The sequence below is a fragment of the Magnolia sinica genome, chromosome 18, assembly GCF_029962835.1.
Source record: "Magnolia sinica isolate HGM2019 chromosome 18, MsV1, whole genome shotgun sequence".
Classification (NCBI taxonomy): Eukaryota; Viridiplantae; Streptophyta; class Magnoliopsida; order Magnoliales; family Magnoliaceae; genus Magnolia; species Magnolia sinica.
In genome coordinates, this window is record NC_080590.1 from 28,330,728 (window position 1) to 28,350,921 (window position 20,194).

The 20,194-nt window shown below is 37.2% G+C and overlaps 2 protein-coding genes across 3 annotated transcripts in view; both read right to left on the bottom strand.

Moving 5' to 3' along the window:
• LOC131233574 (ATP phosphoribosyltransferase 2, chloroplastic-like) lies at positions 1–18,569 on the bottom strand. Of its 2 annotated transcripts, XR_009165283.1 has the most exons (11): positions 18,305–18,569; positions 17,803–17,916; positions 11,582–11,647; positions 11,367–11,474; positions 11,151–11,234; positions 9,069–9,170; positions 8,805–8,918; positions 8,354–8,434; positions 7,366–7,482; positions 6,479–6,657; positions 1–271 (listed from the first exon to the last, which is right to left on the bottom strand). XR_009165283.1 is itself a non-coding variant. In XM_058230343.1 (10 exons), exons 3-10 carry the CDS (start codon positions 11,585–11,587, stop codon positions 6,562–6,564), a joined length of 708 nt encoding a protein of 235 aa, XP_058086326.1. In that variant the 5' UTR covers positions 11,588–11,647; positions 17,803–17,916; positions 18,305–18,569; the 3' UTR covers positions 6,341–6,561. The 2 variants fall into 2 exon arrangements, 1 of the variants encoding a protein (XP_058086326.1); XM_058230343.1 differs by lacking the exon at positions 1–271 and having other exon boundaries at positions 6,341–6,657.
• Positions 16,310–20,194, bottom strand: part of LOC131232326 (ATP phosphoribosyltransferase, chloroplastic-like) — a 19,116-nt gene continuing 15,231 nt past the window's right edge. The window contains exons 3-4 of the mRNA XM_058228562.1: positions 17,803–17,916; positions 16,310–16,381 (exon numbers count right to left, since the gene is read on the bottom strand). Of these exons, the coding sequence (XP_058084545.1) occupies positions 16,310–16,381; positions 17,803–17,916 (186 nt within the window). The remainder of the gene's footprint in view (positions 16,382–17,802; positions 17,917–20,194) is intronic.

The window sequence follows — 20,194 nt, forward strand, 5'->3', positions numbered from 1 at the left end:
GCGGTGGTGATTTGATATTAACCATACATAACTATGGAGAAATGTGTATATTGTGGGTACCGTATGGTATATCATCTAATACATATCATCCAATGCCGAGATCTTGAATAATGAACCAGCTTCCGAGATATATAAGAACATGTAATACATTTAAGGTCAAATCATCCTCCAATGATGTAAGATTGAACAGATTGGAGCATATTTTTGGAATTGAGCTCCATGAGATGACATTTCAAAAGCCTTCGGCACCATCGAATGTGGGAATCCATGTCTGTCATTATTTAAAAAATGGCATAAATGGAACCTATCAGTGTCAATCGAAAAGGTCAGAACTAGTCTCGAAACAGATGGGAAGTATCATATCTAAGAGGCTGATGTTGAAAACAGGTTAGCTATAATGATGTGGAAGGGCACTGAAACATAGCCAAAATTACAATGCTGAGGACATCATTTCTATAAAAGCCAAAAGCATGGCAAGCCACTAAACTTCCCATTGAGGTGAGATGTCAGCTCATACTGGAATCTTGAGCATGTGCACCCTCGTTTCTTTAATATTGGTTTATACAAATCACAAGGGACCAGATCTTTATTTTGTGGAAAGACATGGCAAGACAACCACGATTTGTACAATCCATAAGTTAAACCTTTGGAGTTAACATATTTTGCTTCCTATAGTCCAAACACAGTTTAAAAGTTGATTCTTTGTAAAATTAATATGGGCTGTGTATCCCAATCAATGGAGATAGGTCACTGTTGAAGCATTGGAATGAAGTTTAGTATCATGTCATGGATAGATATGTTTGTAATTTTGGTTATTATTATTATTATTGTTGTTGTAGTAGTAGTATTTGATAGGTTTTGGAGAAAACCAAGAAAAATCACCACATATAACAGAAATCCGGATTGGTGAGGTTTGCCTTATGCAAAACCCTCAAAGAAAGCAGGAATATATATCAACCATAGAAAGAGAACAATATACAAGAATACCCCTATATAGACATAGCTATCTAACATGGCCCAAGGGATAAAAGAAGAAAAATATATTACAAGCAATAATACAAACATAATATAAATGGGTGAGGGAACAGACCTCTCCACCATAGCCATCTAGCCATATGGCCCAGCTACATGTGTCACGCGTGACATGAGAAATCATATATGTCTAACAGTATTTTGCATATAATCCCTCCCTCTTTGTTATTCTAGAAGCAAGCCCCTCTCTTTTTTGTATTTGTGCAAACTCCATGGCTCCTTGGGGTTAAATTCTGTCACAATATGCCAATGGAACGTGAAGATGCTGTCACATTTAAAATTTTAACATTAGGAGAAAACCATTTTTTAATATGCCGATGTAATGCGAAAATGCCCTCATATTTAAAATTTTAACATTAGGAGATAACCATTTGTTATGATTTTATTAAACAAAGCAGGCCCAAATGGCCAAAACAATTACCAATCAGCCCAAGAAACAGATGAAAGGGAGCACTTTGCCGACGACTTTCAAATTAGAAGTCCAATCTATTACATCCAATTTTGCCTTCCTAAAACCTCGGAGGCTAACCCACTACAATTATGGAAATACCAGTTTTTCCTCTCTCCCAATAGGACCCAAAGGCCTGCCAGTCATGGTATTCCATAACAGTAATGGTGGCCCTAACAGCCACCACCGTTACCGTTATAATACGGGCTGCTATGGCCCCGTAATGCCCATTACGGACTTTTTAAAGAAAAAATGAGAAAAAAAACATGTATTGACTCTCTAATGGACCGTTATGGTGCCATTGTGGATCATTTTTTCCATTACGCCAATTACAACCTCATAACTTGTAACGGCCATTACAACATACCTTGATGCTAGTAAGGACAATATCCATAGCATCTTCCCTCTCTTCCCGGTCCTGCACACATACCTAGAAAGGAGACCCTCACTAGATTTTGACATCACCCATGACAAACCAAAAATGTTAAAAAAAACCTCTACCATAGCCCTCTCTCAAAGGAACAATGAATGAAAAGATAGTCAACCAACTCCTCATTCCGCATAACAACAGGCAAGCATTGGTAATCATCATCTTCCTCCTCTGAAGATTACCGACCATGAGCACCTTATTCCTTTCCACCAGTTATGCCAATGCTGCTACCTTGAGGTGCCATAGTGCTAAATTTAAGAAATGTGCCTTTTATCCCCTTTGAAGAAGTCCCAAGGATCAACCTGTAAAAGGAATGGATTGAAAATTGACCAAACTTTTCTTTATTTTAAACCAATGTGTCTTTAGCCCTTGAAAAAGGGGAAATACTGTCTAGCTGCTCCAACAAGTTAATTAACTCAGTCTCTTCCATTAAGCTCTTCCGGCATGGAGGCGTCAATACCACCCCATAACCTGAGAAATAGCAATGAGCAATGGTAACATCTGCGTCCATGGACAAATTAGCCAACATCGGAAAGTCTTCACCAAATGTCATGTTACCCAACCATACGTCCTTCCAAAACCTAATCTTATTTCCATATCCTAAGAAGAACCCAATACCCTCCTTGAACATGTTCCCCAATCTGGTAATTGATTTCCACAATACTGAAGTCCCATATAGAGATCAGTCTTTTGTCCACCACCCCTCTTCCTTAATGCCATACTTCCTGACTATCAATTTGCCCTCCAATTTGTAAACATGGGTTGGACTACAAATGGACCAATTTTCTTAGCTACTCATTTCAAGTACGATGGTTTCATCTGCATGCACTCTGTAATAGTATAGGTGGCATGTGTAAATTAGGTCAATCCATCTTCTTTTTTTTTTACACACTCACCCGACACACACACCCACGCACGCCATAGTAGGATTTCACCACTTATGGGTCTCGAACCCAAGACCTCATGTTGAAACTCCTTAGAGTCTACCACTGAGGTAAGGACCCGAACCCCCAGGTCAATCCATCTTAAATGCTAGAAAAATTGGCCATTCACATCATTAACTAACCATTAGTTTTTTTTTTTTTTTAATTATTATTATTATTATTTAAAGAATGGGAAGGGCTTTTTCTTTAGCCACTAAGGAGAGGGAGTTATTTTTGGTACTAGTAAGGTTGACGAGATGAGACAAACAGGATTCAAACCTTGGGTCACATACAACAGTCTCTACTAGATTATGAATTTTATTAGTATTATCAACATCATTATTATTACTACTGCAACTGCTATTGTTATTATTACTATTATTATAATTATTATTATGCTACAAACTATAAGGGTGAGTTAAACCTTTATACTTTTTATGTGTAGGATCATCTAGAGGTTACTGTATTTGCAGTCAGTGGAACCTCCATTATGCTAAAGTCAGACGCTTGCTGCAATGAGCTCACTTGCCATTCCGATTAGGTCTAATACGCTTTCTTCATTCCACTCAATCTAGGATGGGCTTCCTTGCTTATTGAACAGAAATCTACTAAAAAATTACGTCCGGCAATGGGCCGGGCCTAGGCTAGGAAAAATCAATATTTTGGTTGCATCATCCTTTCGTGTGCAAACTGCAAGTAATAGAAATGGAGAACAAATTCACATATGAAACTAAGAAAGATAAAGATGAATGCAATTATGTCAATCTGACTTTATTGAAACAGTTGTGGCAATTCAATTCAATTAACCAGTTCTTTTGTTTTCCCTTCTTTAATTCTAGTAACTTCAAATTCTATTCTGCTTCTCCTTCCTTTTAAACCACATCTTGACCTTTCACTCCTAAATCTCATTTTTCTTTTACTCTCTCAGGCTGTTGTCTGAAATTTAGTAAACCTTCACTCCTTTATTTATTACTGTTCTCTGAAATTTAGTAAAACCTTCAGTCCTTTATTTATTATTATTAATTTTCAGCTACACAGTCTGCAAAAAGAAAAAGGGCACTCTTTGTTCTGTTTGGTGAGTTTCCTACTAAAATTCTTTGTTAGGAAACCACTTTCATTATTTTTAATCTTTCACTCATTTCAACTCTATTAACCTCAAAAACTAGTTCAAAAATTAAAGGGAAACCCCACCGTGAAGCCCTTCAGATGGTTTATACCTCGGTATACCAAAAATTGTAGTTATATTCCTTTCAAGCCCAATTTGCAGGCAATGCAATTTTTGCAAATCTGCTCACTTGTATCTCATATGAATCATGGCTCATAAACCCAAAAAACACGACTCAAAAAGTCCAAAAGGTCAATTTGACTCGAAGAATTCGCCAAATACTCCTAATAATTTAAGAGCTTCAAAAGTATTATAAGATGCATAATTAAATAAAAAAAAATTATGACAAGACTAGAAGAAACTTCATGATTCTCAAAAAAGTCTATGATATGAATACTATAATGCGCATGTTCCTAAATGGGTGGCTTCCTCATGTGGCTAAATGTCTATGTGGCATCCAAACACAACAAAAAAGAAAATTAAACCTTATGGGTTAAGTCAGTAGCTGAGTTGGATACCATAGCCACAAGCTTGTGGGTTCAATCCTAGCTTGCTCACTAAAAACAGAAAGGCAGTTCGAGAAGGCAGAAGTGAACAGGCAGATCAGTGATTCATACAGCCGAAGTTATAGCGAGAAAAAAGCAGGTTGAAATCAGCCAGTTGCAGTTATTTCAACCAGCTGATTATAGAGCTAGCCAGTGCTTTTGGAACTTTGCTTACATCTTCAACCAGCTCATAGCTCCCAAGCTTCCACTCAAGAAATAGATCTGCCTCTAGTTGAACTTCGAACCAGAAAATCAACCTTTTGGTGTTGTGGAAAGTTCTGAACACCTGAGGTTGACTTAACTTGAACCCTAATCAGCAGCAATCTTCTCAAGATTGCTACAGAACGCATGTTAACTCTGTAGCAATCTTCTGAATGCCTGTTAACTCTGTAGGTATCCTATTTACGTCTTCCAATCATCATCTAAACCTCCGATTATCCTCGTAACATCAATGAAGTATTAGTTCCTGTTTGTTGCCACTTAAAAATGAGTTCATCTCACTTTATTTAATTGTAAATTCGTAATCATGTAACAGACATCTCTCTCTCTCTCTATGTATTTATTTATTTATTTGGTACGGATTAAATATAAGAAAGGTCTTCCACACAACTGGCTCTAGATGAAAAAATAAGTAACTAGCTGCATAAGGAGCTTACAGCAGTGTATGTATGACAAATAATCCATCCAACAAGGTTCCCCCTTGTGAAAATAGGATGGCCCAAAAATCATGTTGATCCAATCATATCATGTGGGCCACATGATAGAAAACAATGGACAACCACCCAAAAACATAGGATTCATGTGGTGGCCCACTTGCTGGTATGATCAACATGGTTTTTGTGGCATCCCAATTTCATTAGGGGTCAACCAATGTTAGACAGGTTGGACGCCATGCACACACCAGGGTGGGCCTCACACCCCACCAAGACGCATTTACAACTAATTGTGGGTGAGATCTTTTTTTTTTTTAGTAAGGTGAGACCTTATAACTGACAATTTATAATAAGTAAGGTCTCCGATGCATAATTATGATTAAATAAAAGGAGATAAATTCGTTTTAGAGTCCTTGGGGTGTATTTGAAAGTACCTCAGGAAATGGATTTTGTGGAATGCTATTCTGCCTTTTTCAAGTAATAGTTGAGATAAATAAATTATTATTTTCTAGGGAAGAAAAGCAGACAACTAATAACCTGCCAATTCGGTTTTTCCCCTCGTTTTTTGGTTCCACCCCAAAATGCTTGGTAAATTCTAGACAAAGTTATGACTCCATGTATTCAACTAAATTGACCAATTCCGAAGAGCCCAAGAATCTCCTTCCATACACTTTTCCCTCAGTGAGTGGGCAACCATACAGACTACAACATTCAATAATCATGAGAGGGAATAACCTAGAATGAAGGAAACTACAAATATAAAAGGAACGACCCGAGGGCTGACCAAGACCTTATGAGTCCAACACCTTTGATGTTTTCGGAAATAATGACAATTAACCCTAAAGTGTGTAGCTTTAGAGTTAGTAATGGTGGACAGTTTCATATGGACTTCCATTCATCTCGTGTGTTCATATTGGAATGCACCCTTATGGTTGTTGAATTTTCGTTTCTTTCCCCACATTTTTTACACCATCCATAGTTGAAAGAAGTGATGCTTTCAATCTAGCAAGTTGGATGGCTCAGCAAAAGACAAGGATGGTCCAAGATGCACTAATGCTGAATGGTGTTGTGAAAAAAAAAAAAAAAAAGAGGTTGACTCCCAACATGGATGTACTGAGGCTGAGAATGCCACCAGATCATGAGGGTGGAAAAAAACCTCAGCCACTAGAAAGGAGAAGGCACTATAATTATATTAGAGCAAAGCAAGAAAAGGATTGTGATTATATAGATAGATTTACTTGCAAATAGGATTCACTTTACATAATTAAATACACATTAACACTGCAAATGGATGAGTTTTTGCGCAAAGATTTCCGTAATCCAAATAAAGAAACTCGCTTACCTATTCAACACAGGCTGCTCTCCAGACTTATTTCTATAAAACAGAAAAGCTCCTAAAAAGCATTGAAGACAGCATCTAGACAATTACAGTCCAAGTTGCATGAGAAGATTGTGCCATCTTGGAGGCTCTTCATCAAAAATGTATGCCAATGGAGAAATCAAAACACCACAGCCACCAATCTGCAAATACAACAAATTTCACAATGGGAGAAAAGAAACCTAAGGGCCCGTTTGGAACTCTGTCAGGACTCAGGAGAATGTATCATGAGTTTCTCAACATTTCAGGCCCTTCCCCCGTCATCTGAATAATGCTGTTTTGTGCGATGACAGAAAATATTTTTACTTGGAAATTTTCCAGTGTGGTTTTGCAGGACATCTCCTGTAAAATGACACATTTGTGACAACATAGCGGAAAGAGGTTCAATTCAGAATCTGTTGAGAAACCCAGGGTATAACCAGCTCTAAATTGACTCTGAACCTCCCAGCTTTCCAGGAAACAAAGGAAACTGTCCTGAACTTCAATGAAGTCAAAGAAAGTTGCCCAAAATATGTTGACAGCATACTGCAGGGAGAGTATTTACACCCAATCTTTTTTATACATGCACCCTTTTTTTCTGCTAAAGCTGTACCATTGTATTACCAAAAGTAGAAAAAAGGGTTTTTTCAAAAGATAGGCTGCAAATATGAATCTCTCTCTCTCTCTCTCTCTCTCTCTCTCTCTTTATATATATATATATATATATATGGAAACATGTTAGTTCAAGCTCAGGCTTATTGTCCCCAAAAACATGGATCCATGACTGACCTATGGCATTCAAGCCAATATGCCAAGCAACTAAAGGAATGGATATAGAAGGAGATTAATAGATGAGTAGAAGAGTGATTTACGGCTCGCAGCTGCTGAACTGATTTGTAGAGTGCTCTTTTGGGTACACATATGACAATTTCATAGTAGTCCGGTGTGACGCTATTGGGTTTGGAGAAGATTTCATTTATGGTAGGTCCCTGCATAAATAATAAACAGAAACCTTACGCGATAGAATAGCATTTGAAAAATGTATGGAGTTCGAGACTGTTCAAGACAACAATGAGACTCCCTTGAATTTACTATAATGATCTGAATACTGATAAGCTTTCAAAATTGCAACATAGATCTGATCTATTAGGCTTTCATAAAAATAAAAAAAAATAAAAAAAAAAAGAAAAAACAGACAAATTTGGTTGAAGCATGAAAAGATTCTTTATTTTGATGTTTAGACCCCATTCATGGTCAAAACCATTTCCAAATTGGATGCAGACCATGTGGTCATGTTCTGATGTTATGATTTTGAAATAATGTTTTAACGCAATTTATCGACGATGGAATCTCGAGTAACCAAATAGTGCACTTCAAAGAACAAAAAATAAAAATAAAGCTTTCCTTGATCTTTTCAATTTCAGTTTCAAAAGGTCTTAATGGGATTTGGACAAAAGGAGGAGGAACAGATAGTACAACAGGTTGTCGACTGCCCTCCAACAAAAGAGAGAAGGAAGGTGACATTTAAATCTGACAATGTATCACCTTTCAGAAATGATTTTATATTGAGAAAAGCACCCATTTGAAGTAGTTAGTACAACATAGAGAAAAGACTGACAACTAATATAAGTGCACATACCTTACAGGAACATGGTATAGTGGATTAATATAAATAAATTTTAGGAGAATGATAAGCACAACCACATTTAGCATTCTTATTTTAAAACAGAAAGAAAAATGTATTATCACACTTAACCAGTGAACTACCAGAATATTATGTAAAAGAATAACATACTCTGAGCATTTAATGGTCAATATCAAGATTCCAACACTCTTTTAAGCTCCTTGTCAAAAGCTCACCTGCAACCCAGATAATTGTGGCTGGCTTAGAATTCTTTCAGACACTTCCTCTACACTGCTCCCCTTCATGTTGGCAGTCACCTGCAACCAGTATGTTCAAAAAGACAATTCATGGAAATAAGAAGTTCGTAGATAGCAATAAAAAAAAACAATTAGGGTCCATTTGGGGCTAGATACCCACTCACTCCCATCTCTTTTGGTTCTAGAAGCATGTGGGACCCACCAAACAACAAACTCAGCAGTAGGCTGTCATGTAGCAGGAGCCACCTCTCATTTCAAGAAGGTGGATTTCTAAACAGGTAGGAATGCCCACATTCTAGGAACAAGAGGGTACTACCACTAGACAAGTACTGCTGAGTTGTCATCAGCGGATGTCCACTTGCTTCTTGGAACAAAAAGAAACAGGAACAAGAAGACTCAGCCCAAACACGCCCTTAAACTATAACAATACCATGGATTGATCAAGTGCCCTAAGATGCGCTTCAAGTCTTTCAAGAATCTCATGGGTAGTATCAAGGGCACCATTCTGCTGGATGATGGATTTCTTTCTTGCAACAAGTACAGCCTGTGGAAAAATAGAGCACCGGTTGGTTTGGTGAACTCAGAAAGAGATGAAGCAGCTGCCCTATTTGGTACTGAAATCTAGTACCTTGCTTAGGCTAATGCATGGTTAGACAGAGAATCCCACAGGTATGGTGTAGGGCTAAGGAATTACCTGGCTTTCTAAGACAACTCCACCTTCAATTTCTTTTAAATTATTTTCACGTAATGTTGTTCCAGTACTTACAATATCAATAATAGCATCTGCAGTTCCCATCTAAGGCAACACAAACATAGAGATCAGTATAACAAGAAAAAAAGCACACATAACCTTGATATAGAGATGAAGTCATATTAAAAGTGTACATAGCAGTGTACATATTGAAAAAGAAGAATAAGAAACACCATCATCGTCATAGCCTTGTCTCAGCTATTTTGGGTTCAGTTTACAGAACCTGTTTTGTCAATCAAGAAGAAGGAAAGAATCATAGCCTTGTCTCAGCTATATGAATGGGATTTTATTCAAAACGCAGCAAGAAGAAATGACAACCAAAGTGATACGACAAGTAAACAATACAATTTCTTCACTGATGTTGAACTCTTTTTAAAGACCTAGTCCATGAGATTACACTACTTTTCACTCTATCAGTAACTTTATTGACACTGGGAGGTACATTCATGATTGTTTTGTGATTGCTTTTATCATATATTGACCAAATCTTCTTTAAGAATGAGAGAGACCATATATAAGATCCTCCTTTGTCCCCATTGGCAGATAAATCGATTCCAGGATCATCTAATCCACTCTGAACTGCTTCATGCACCAAAACTGAATTGGAGCCAAAAAGGATCAGTGGTTTGGGAGATAGTTTGCCCTTTCAAAATTCATTAGAAAAAATACAACCATGATGATGCAGAACACTACACAGACCATTTGGATCAGCCCAAGAAGATCAGATGACCAGGATTATTGTGCAATCTGGATCACTGTGGTCCACAAGACAGACCCAAACTGAGCATGTGGATTATTGCCTCAGTTCAGGATGGACGCATTGCAGAGTGGGCCTGCTGGAGATGATGGGGAAGTTGCTACATGAGACTTCTCCTAAACCTAGGCCATCTCCAAAAGTCCAGCCAACCTACACCTCTTCCCTTCTTTCTGGTTTTGCTGTTTTCTTGAATTGGATGTGTTTTTAGTTGCAATCTCCATTACCAAGGGTATTTTAGTTACTAGGTAGCTTGTGATTTGTAGATAGAGTCCATTGGTGTTAGGATATTTGACTAGGATGAGAAGCAAGGATTGTACTTCATTCTATAAGCCCTTGATTACATGTTCAACAAAAGGGAGTGATTGTTTGAAGTTGCAAAAGCTTGAGTTTCTCTTGCCATTTTCTAGCACAATAGCTAATGGCTTATGGTCGAATCCAGCTGATTTAATTCATGGAAACCATTGTTCCCAATGTTGTCATAATTGTTATTGTTGTTATCATATTGCGAATTATAATCAGTCTAATCATACCATTTTTTTACTCCGATTTTCTTTATAAAAAAAATTGGAAAAAAGCTAAAAATTTTATAAATAAATCAAAAAATAAATAAAAAAGAAAAATCATCAATCATTCACTTTTTGTGAATATGCATCAAGAAAAGCAGTACTAATCATGGTATTATCAATTGAATAATTGTGAACGGTATAGTTGTAAGTTAATAAATCCATCATTGTGTCGAGTTCAAAACAATCAACCCATTGCACATTTACATATATTCATCTATAAATGTAGAATGCAAAAAGGAAGCAAAATATCTAAAAAGTATCTGCACAAATGTGTGCGTGAACAAGCACATCTTTTTCGTTTTTCAGAAAGCAGCTAGATAAAATCCGCAAGAATCATCACAACACAATGCCATGGACGCAAACACACACACACACACACACACACACACACATCTAATATATATATATATATATATATATATATATATTAAAATAGAAAACAACTGCATAAAATTCCCAAGAACCATCACAATAAGATTCTGCGACATAGGAAGGAAAATGAAATTAATTAGCAAAAAACATGCGTGTATAGCAATGCAGAATCTACAACATCTCCCTGCCAAAATATATGACACATGAAACAGCATAACATCGATAGTGTTCCAGGACAAAACATAAAAAGGCAACTACATGTGATTCTTATATGGAGCAATGAAGGTGAATTTTTTTAATCAGCTGTAATATCCAAGAGAAAGCTCTCACCGCAGGAGCTGCCTCCAGTGCTCCATCAGCAGTTGAGAAAGTGACATGCTTTAATCCCTTCTCTTTCAAAAACTTGGAACTCAGCTGTGCAGAAAGAGAATATAAATTCACTTCGTAGTCCATATGTACCATCTGACACTAGAAACAAACAAAAAGAAATGTTCTACAGGTGAAAAATAAAGCATTAATGGATCATAGTCAGAAAATGTAACCTACATAGGTATATCCAGTTGCAACTCGTAGAGGCTTCTCACTGTTCCATTGAGGCATTTTGGCTAGCTTGCTAATGGAATTAATATTTTCAAAAATCCCATACCAAGGAACCTGATTAGTTCATAAAATTATGATTATACCACTTGAATGTAAGAGCCAAAAAAATGGTTCGCTGCTATCTTTTAGCAGACCACTATATGAAAGCTTATAAGGCTTACTGCCATGGATAAACGGCAATGTCCATACTCCAGTGCATCATGAACTATGATCAAATCCTCATCACCCTGCCAAAGAAAGAAAGAAAACAAACATATTGCCTTCTTTTCATCCATTATTAAAATATATTTCTATAAACATTTCAAAACACAAAAAATGGGATAAAATAGCTCCAGAACCAACACCATAGAAATGATGACATTGAAAGTTCATCAATCAACATAATATTGTAGTTTTAGCAATACTTGTTTGTTACAATAGCAGCACAATCTAAACAAAACCTAGCTAGTGGCAAGTTACAGGTCTTGAATCTATGAGACTACACCACCATGATCATACCCTTGTCCCAGCAATCTGAGACAAGCTTTACAAATTCCATCTCACTAATCATTCCTAAGGCCCTATCCTTGGCAAGTAAACAAAAATTTCACAGCCCTTCACACCACCTCATCAAGGTACTTTATGACTTTCTATCATCCTCCTTGTAGGCCTTCAACCTGATCAAAATTTTCTTATTATTAGGGCCATCTCCGATTTTCGTAGTGCATTGCTGAACCATCTCAATCTGCTACATTTTTTTTTTTCTTTCTGTGCTACTGGTACTTCTCTCTTCTTAGGCTGCTTTAGATGACCTCATTCTTGACTCTATCCTCCCTGGTCTTCCTACACATCCATCTCAACATCATCATCTTTGCAATGCCCATCCTCTGCTCACGTTTTCTTGTAATTAGCTTGCACTCTGCCCCATGCAGCATAGCCAATGGATTAGCAGTGCTATAAAATTTTCCTTTTTGACTTTCATTGCATGGAACAAGACAGCGCTTTGAGGAACATTTCTACTTCTTCCACCTAGTTCTATTTCTATTAGGACATCCTCACAATCTATTCATCCCTTTGAATTACAGAGCCAAGGCAATGAAACACATGGCTTGAGAAACCTCTGGGCCCTCAATTTTAACTAAAGCCTCATCTCTACCCCCATTCCTACTCAGTTGCTTCTTAAATATCTTGTCTACTCCAAATCTCTAATTTAGCATTCACCTCTAACACTATATGAAGTGTATTTTTTCGTTGTTAAAAAACAATTGTGCTACAAATACATGATATAATAAAATATATAATATATTACTATGCATCTACATGTATGTTCACACATGCACATGCACACATGGGTCCTTACTCTTACTCCGGTGTTAGACTCTTAGGAGTTTCAACACCTGGTTGAGGGTTCGAGTACCCATAGGTGGTGAAATCCCACTATGGCATGAGTGTGTGGGGGGTGTGTGTGCGTGTGTTAAAAAAAAAAAAAAAAAACATGCACATGCACATGCACACACACAACTATATGCATGTTTTCATTGTTTAACAGCCATCTAGAAGGGTTCTGCTGACGTCCCCACCTTCATGGGGACACAAGAAATGTCCCTAAACCTTTCTAATGACATGTGGGACACCCAATTATTAATTTGAACCATTAAATCTTTCATGCAAGAAGGAACAAGCTGTGGTGCAAAAATCATACATATCGAATGATCCTAAGCATCAGATCAATAACATGGAAGATGGACAGTCGAGCGTATAAAGAGAATAGGTCCAATCGTCATCCTGAGCCATCTATCTTATAGATACTACTTCGTTATGCTTATGATTCCAAGGTAGCACTTTGGTTTGATGATTATAACCATGTGATCTATGGCTTGTAAAAAATAGATGGCTGTTACAAATTGGCCTCATTCATAGGGATAGGATCATCTGATCGGTGTGATTCTTGCACAATGGCTTGCTCCCAATGGAACCATTGAATGAATAGTTCCAATTGATGATTAGGCATCCCACAGGCCATTACAAAGGCTTGGGGACATTGCTAACATCCCCATGAAGGTGGGGACATTAGTAAAACCCACATATACAGTGTTTGGAGAAGTAACAAAGAAATGTCTTAAAATAGGTTAAAAAGATACATAAAAGGAGAGAATGAGTTCCTAATGCATCGCAAAGATCTTAGAACAACTACTATGGCCAATTACATCAATCCAAACATTTGCCTCTCTACCTGATCAGGAATGAAATGTTTAGCTAAGAGGAAAGAAAGATTTCATTATAAAAAATAATAATAAAAAAATAAAACAAAAATGAAAGGTAACTTCCAAGACTGAGAATGATCACTTTGAACCCAACTGTTAACATCAGGAGAATCCTCTTCCACAATAATCAGACAGGAGTAAGAATTGGAGACTCCACAATTCCCCTCCTAAGGGAAAATGGCCCACTCTCAGTGAAACCCGTACTCCAGCTACTTATAGAATAGTAATGATGCATCTGGCCACAAATCACCATTAGACAGGTCCTTGATGATCCCATAATATGGCAGACCAAGTGTCAAACCTAGTGGTGGCAATGGGTTGGGTTAGCCCATTTAAGTTGGTTTTGGGCCAAGCTAAATAGGTATTCAGTAGTGGGTCGGACTCGGCTTGGGTTGAACTTTACCCAACCTGACCCAAAATCTGAAACAAAACAATATATTTATGTACGTGCATATCCATTGTTTAGGCTAGTTTGTGCATAGCCTTAGTGTGTCATATTCCATTCTTAAACTTGGTTTAGGTCAAGGGAGGTTGGTTTGGGTGAGTTGAGCTCAGTCCATTTACAATTAAATGGGTCATTGGGTCTGGTTGGGCTTGATGAATTTTTAAGTGGGCCGGGTCAGGTCATGGGGTAATGGGTTGTTGATCAGGTCTGAGCAATAATTCTTGGCCCGTTTAGTAAACGGGTCGGGCTTGGGCTGACCCCAAACCTGACCCATTGCCACCCCTATTCAAGCTATCAAAATGCAAATCAAGCCCTGAACCCATCCTACAATCTAGATCAAAGATTGAGGGCTGTCCATATTTGAGATCTAGAACACTCCACCCAGATTGTAGATCTGGACCACATCAAGTTTGCATAAATCTGATGAAAGATCAGGACCATTTCAATTGTCTTGACTGATCAAGACCAACAATCTGATTGATCCAAGGGACCCATAAGATAAAATGGATCACATGTACCAATCTGGTGGTATTTACTGGTTCCAGATATCAAACAGTTGTTATCTAATGACATGTTGCAATCATAGAGCTTATGCAGCTGAATGGTTGCACACAAGCAGGATTTGGGAATTTCCACATGACCAGCAGAATCAATCTGATGGTCCGGTTGAACCCCACATGTCATCACATTGTCGGTTGAGGACCCGGATTGATATAAAATTGATGCCCAGATTGATGATCAGGTGAACTGTGGGGCCCATGAGTCCAATCCTATGTGAATCCCATTTTCAATTATTTCCAACAACAGTGGGCATTAGCAGGAATTTTCTATTTCCTGCAGGATATACATGCTTGTCAGAAATATTTTAGTAACTATTCACAGTCATGTGGACCTTGGATCCCATGCAGGCATGCAGAGAATCCAAGATTTGGAAATAAATCCTCTTTATCAGCCTCTCTTTTACAAGTTAGTTTCCTTGGTTAGAATGGATCTTAATACAAGTGTGGTTGGTTAATGCTTGAAATAGGTAAGTATATAGAGAGAGTTTTGGGGATTATTGTGGAAGCTTTCTATGCAGCTTCTAAGACTGCAATTCATATGTATGGATAGTTTTATGATAGATATTACAGTAAATTGGAGTTCATCTACAATCCTTTTGTTTACTGCATCTTGAAAGGATTTGTGGAGGATTTAAATCTAGATCTGCTGCAACCACTTGCAGGTCCAGGTTTCCAGCTTCTTTATTCTTCTGCTGCGCAACATGGTTTTAAGATTGGTCCATATTGGCCATTTGGCATCTTCTAGCATAGGCCCACGGCCTACCGTGGGGCTGATCATCTGCTAAAGATACAGAATTTTTTTCGCTCAACTTCTCGCACTACTATTTTCAGAAGATTATAGTTGCTGACCTTTTGTTGGTTCTATGATGATTTTGGGGTTCATTTATGGATTCTCTGATTATTTTGGGGGATGATTTTCTGGATCTATGCATGCTATTTTAAGCCATTACAATTTAAGTAAATCTATATAGATACAGATGATGCTACTCAGCATCCTGTTTCGAAGTAGATTGGTTATGAATCATAGGGATTTAGGGGTGTCCATAATATCATAAAAATGATTATTCTAGAATTTCAAAGGGACTAAACATTTCTGAGTTTTTGTTAGGTACTTGTAACTAGCGCAGAGATATCAATTTCAGCAAGTTGTTTATCCCTCTCTATAGTCTACTCCAATATTCTGCTGTTGTGTGTTTACTTCATTAATTCTAGTGATTCTGGAATTACATTCCCATTGATTCTATAACAACATCGCATCAGCTTCTCACTATCATCATATTGTTCCCCTTAGATGAATATCAACTCCCAAAGATTTCTTTTCTTTCTTTCTTTCTTTCTTATTTCTTCTTCTTCTTCTTCTTCTTCTTCTTCTTTTTTTGTAAAAGATAATAATTGTATTAATGGGAGCCAAAGCAAAAGGGAAAAAAGAAAAAGAAAAAAAGAAACAAAATATAAAAAGGGAAATGAGTTCCCAACATGCATGGATGAGTTCGGATAAGAAATCCAATATAACTTTGGCCTCTCTAGCAACATGGTAAATGAAATGTTTAGCCTTGAGGCAATGGAAAATGTCAAAAAATGAAGGTTAGCTTCCACTATTCACCATCAACCTTCAGGGTGATCACATTCATAGAACACCCTTCAGCAATTATGAGACCCAAGAACTAAGACGCAGAGAGGCAAAGCCCCCGGTTCCAGGCCAAAGTGCAGGACCTGACAACAAGATAGCAAATCAAACCAGTTTCATGTCTAATTACTCCGCCCAATTCGACTTTGACTGGGATTACCAAGAGAGGAGCCATCAAAAATAATTTCCACCAACCGGAAGGGGGCTCCTTCAAATGGGGACAATTACATTAACCATCTTTTTACTGCATTTTGAAGTATATTACAATACCAATTGCCTTGTGGATAGAGGTGCTCAGCTACTGCATTTTGTGCATTCCTCAGCTCTTCGATTGACTCTTGCAATTCTCATAAACAATGAAATGTTTTCAGAATCCAATATAAAGGATAATTATTTTCCATGTTTTCCAATTAAAGTAGGTCATTGTTTCCTCCATTTCCTCATAGAACTTGGAGTTTATCATACTTGGCCAATTCTTCACAGGGATGAAAACACTGTTGTGATGATTGTAATGAATCTCATTATGTCTTGAATTGGAATGACAAAGCTCCTTCATAGAGTTCTCTCTTATATATCATATGAGCAAAGATCATCCAATTCGTAATAACTAGAAGTCTATGATTTGATCGTCATAGGTTCACGGTAAGATTTTGACGTTCATTGAACTGTGCCTTTGCAACATTGATATTGTAAGGTAACTGTTCATGCACTGGAGTAATAGTTTACCTCCCCTCTTTCCCATAACTTGCTTTCTTCTTTTATTTATAATAATGATATTGTAACAGGGCTTGGTGTAAAAGGAAAAAATAGGAATTTCTGCTCATTTATGTTTTTTATTCCATCTATTCCATGGATAATAGATCTTTCATGCTCACAAGGGTAAGTATGTCACCTCACCATTAATTATGCTTTAAATACTTTGAAATTGCTGTAAGGAATCAAAATTAAAGCCCCTATCTGGTCCCCATTGTCTCCCCCCTTCTTCTCTTCAGCATTTCTGCCTCACACAGTCATATCAATCACTTACAACGTACCGGAGCAGAACAACTAAAAGCTTAGGCAGCATGCAATTTTCTCTCCCTTCAAGCTGAGGTATTTCTCCCATCATTTGTTTTTCTCTCAAACTTGATTTCCATCTCCTATTTTCCTTTCTTTGAAATTCATCACATCTTCATCATCCATTTATTTCACAACATTACTCTTCTGCCCCAATCTCTTTCTTCTTGTTTGCTTTATACAAGCAGCGACAACATCATGGTTGTCGCCAATAGAACTAATTAAACCATATCAACTTCAAAGTGAAAAAAAACAAAGTATGGATCTATATCAAGAAGCCTATTATGCAAACAGAAAAGTTCATACTCTTTGAGAAGTCAATAAGAAAGTAAATTGTTACCACAACTAATCATGCATACGAAAATATATCAAAGGATGCTAGAATTAAAAGATAAAAAGAACAGAAACTCTAGAAGCTATATCAAACTTATTTGGTACCCTAAACGCACACCTGTCCATATTCACAGAATGTGTCAAAACCTACAATCCCAATGTCTACATCTCCTGAAAGCAATCTGCGGACAATATCTTTCGGCCGTTGAAACCATACTTCTAAATTTGAGATCTGCATTCAAATAAATAAATTAATTAAAAAACTTTTCGTATCCTTTTCTCACAAGAAGATACTCTCTTTGAAATGCAGGAGCATTAGTAACAAGATATATAGCATTAAGCATATAATGAAAAGTATTGCAGTAAAGAAAAAAAAGAAGAAGATATGTTTGAACATAAGCACATCAAGGCAACTACAAGTAGAGAAGGGTGTAACCAAAATGCAGACATAGGACTCTAGATTTATGGACATGATCCTAAACAACATAAATGTTATGATAATGGTACAATCTTTGACAGATCATTTGCAGCACCATGTATCTGGAATATTGTATCAACTATATTACGAGTACACATGGAACAAAAGAAACCCATGTGGCAAGAAGAACAGAATAGCCTACAGCTTTTGGAGGAAGACCAAGGCCAGCCCCATGCTATGTTTCTGAAAGGCAGTCTGGAATAGTGGGCCCACAAGATCCGATGGTCTACACTATTTGGAACTTTTACAAAAGCCTAAGATGAATGGTGTACGCCTAGTAGCCTGCCTAACTACTATGGGGGAGGAGAGGTCTAATCACCCCTCTGATTCTATGGTTAAGATGACCCCATATTACGATCTATGGCTTGGATCGTATAAAGAATGGGCCAGATGGATGCAAATTCACTATCATCTTTTCTTTCTCTTTGGGATCTCTCGGATTCTGAATTACTTAATCTCATTGAGGGATATTTTTCAGTATTTATAGAACGAGGGATCAAGAGATGAAGATGAGTTTGGATGGGATGAGGATTATCCCTCTATCTAATCCTACCTCTTCCATATCTCTCCCTCGTCCAAAAATAAAATTCAAATTTACTTTGAATTTCAAAGTTCGAAGCAAAGTCCTGAAAGAGAGAATTAGCAGATATGTGGGACTCACTCACTAGTGGTTGCCCACAAGCGGGCCACATAGGCCCATATATAACATCTCCCACTCAAGCACATTGTGGGATGGGCACATCATAGATTGTCCATCTAGCTCGTCTCATAATAGTCAAAACCAAAAAAATCGTAATAAAAAGAATTAGAGACGTGGGACCAACTGGAACACTGTTATCTTCTTATAGGTATTTGATCAGTACTACATGACCACCTAATTAGTACTCAATAACCTAAGATTTGCAATATTTGTCCTAGTCCGCATGACCACACCGGATGGAGTTAACTCCCGATTTAGAATACTCAGCCCATATACTCACTTATCCAACTTATCGAGTTATTTTGAAAACTCAGGTTTTCACAAATATCAATTTGAATCATTTTAAAGTAATAATATAATATATATAATTCTGAAAAGAATATTGTTCGAAAAAATCCATATAAAAAAAAATTCAATACCATCGGCGGATAAGTATTCAACTACGTATTAATAATTCTAAAAACTCGATGCAGTTGTTATGGGATATTCCCCATGTAAATGTGTAATTTGAAATCAATTAAGCCACTTTCCTAATGTAACTGAGTCTGACTAATTAAGGGTCCTTCGTTATTGTATACTAAAGTAGCGACACTCAATCGTATTCTCTTGTACACAAGAGGATGGTGTCTAAGGACACAAAGAGTCACCTACAGGACTACTTACTTGCATGTTGCAATGATTGGATTTAATCAAAGTATTTTATAGATAAAAGGTCCCTGCACGTGACTACAATATACACCATAAAGTAAACAATACTAAGCATATGTTGGGTATACAATACGCAGGTCGCCTCACATGAGGTGTAACTCATCTCATATCCTCACGACCTGACTTTTATTCAGGTCATAACATTAATCACAAGAAGAGTAATGGAGCGATAATGTTATTTAACTTGATTAGTCTCATTTTCAATCTTTTAGGATTGAAGGCATATACGAGTCACTCGTATCATCATCCTCCATTATTCATAATAAAGGGTGGTTCACACCTTAACATATGAACACCCCAATTGTGCCTCTCTTGTACATTCAAAGTTAGTCAACCCATGCGAGTAGGTGACCAGCCTGCCGACGAAGGTAGAGATCCTACATAATCTTAAGGTAAATGCTGATGATTTACATACCTAGTCAATATTAGTGCTCGATATTAAATAAAAGAATGCATTATTCATTGAAGAAAGATTAAAGATACATGATACAATCATATCATTCAAGCTCTCATCAATCCCATATGCCTGACGTGAACTTGGAATAAATCTCTAGCTATAGGCTTTGTCATGGGATCAATGAACATCTCCTTGGTAGGAATGTAGCTGAGAGCGACATTCTTATC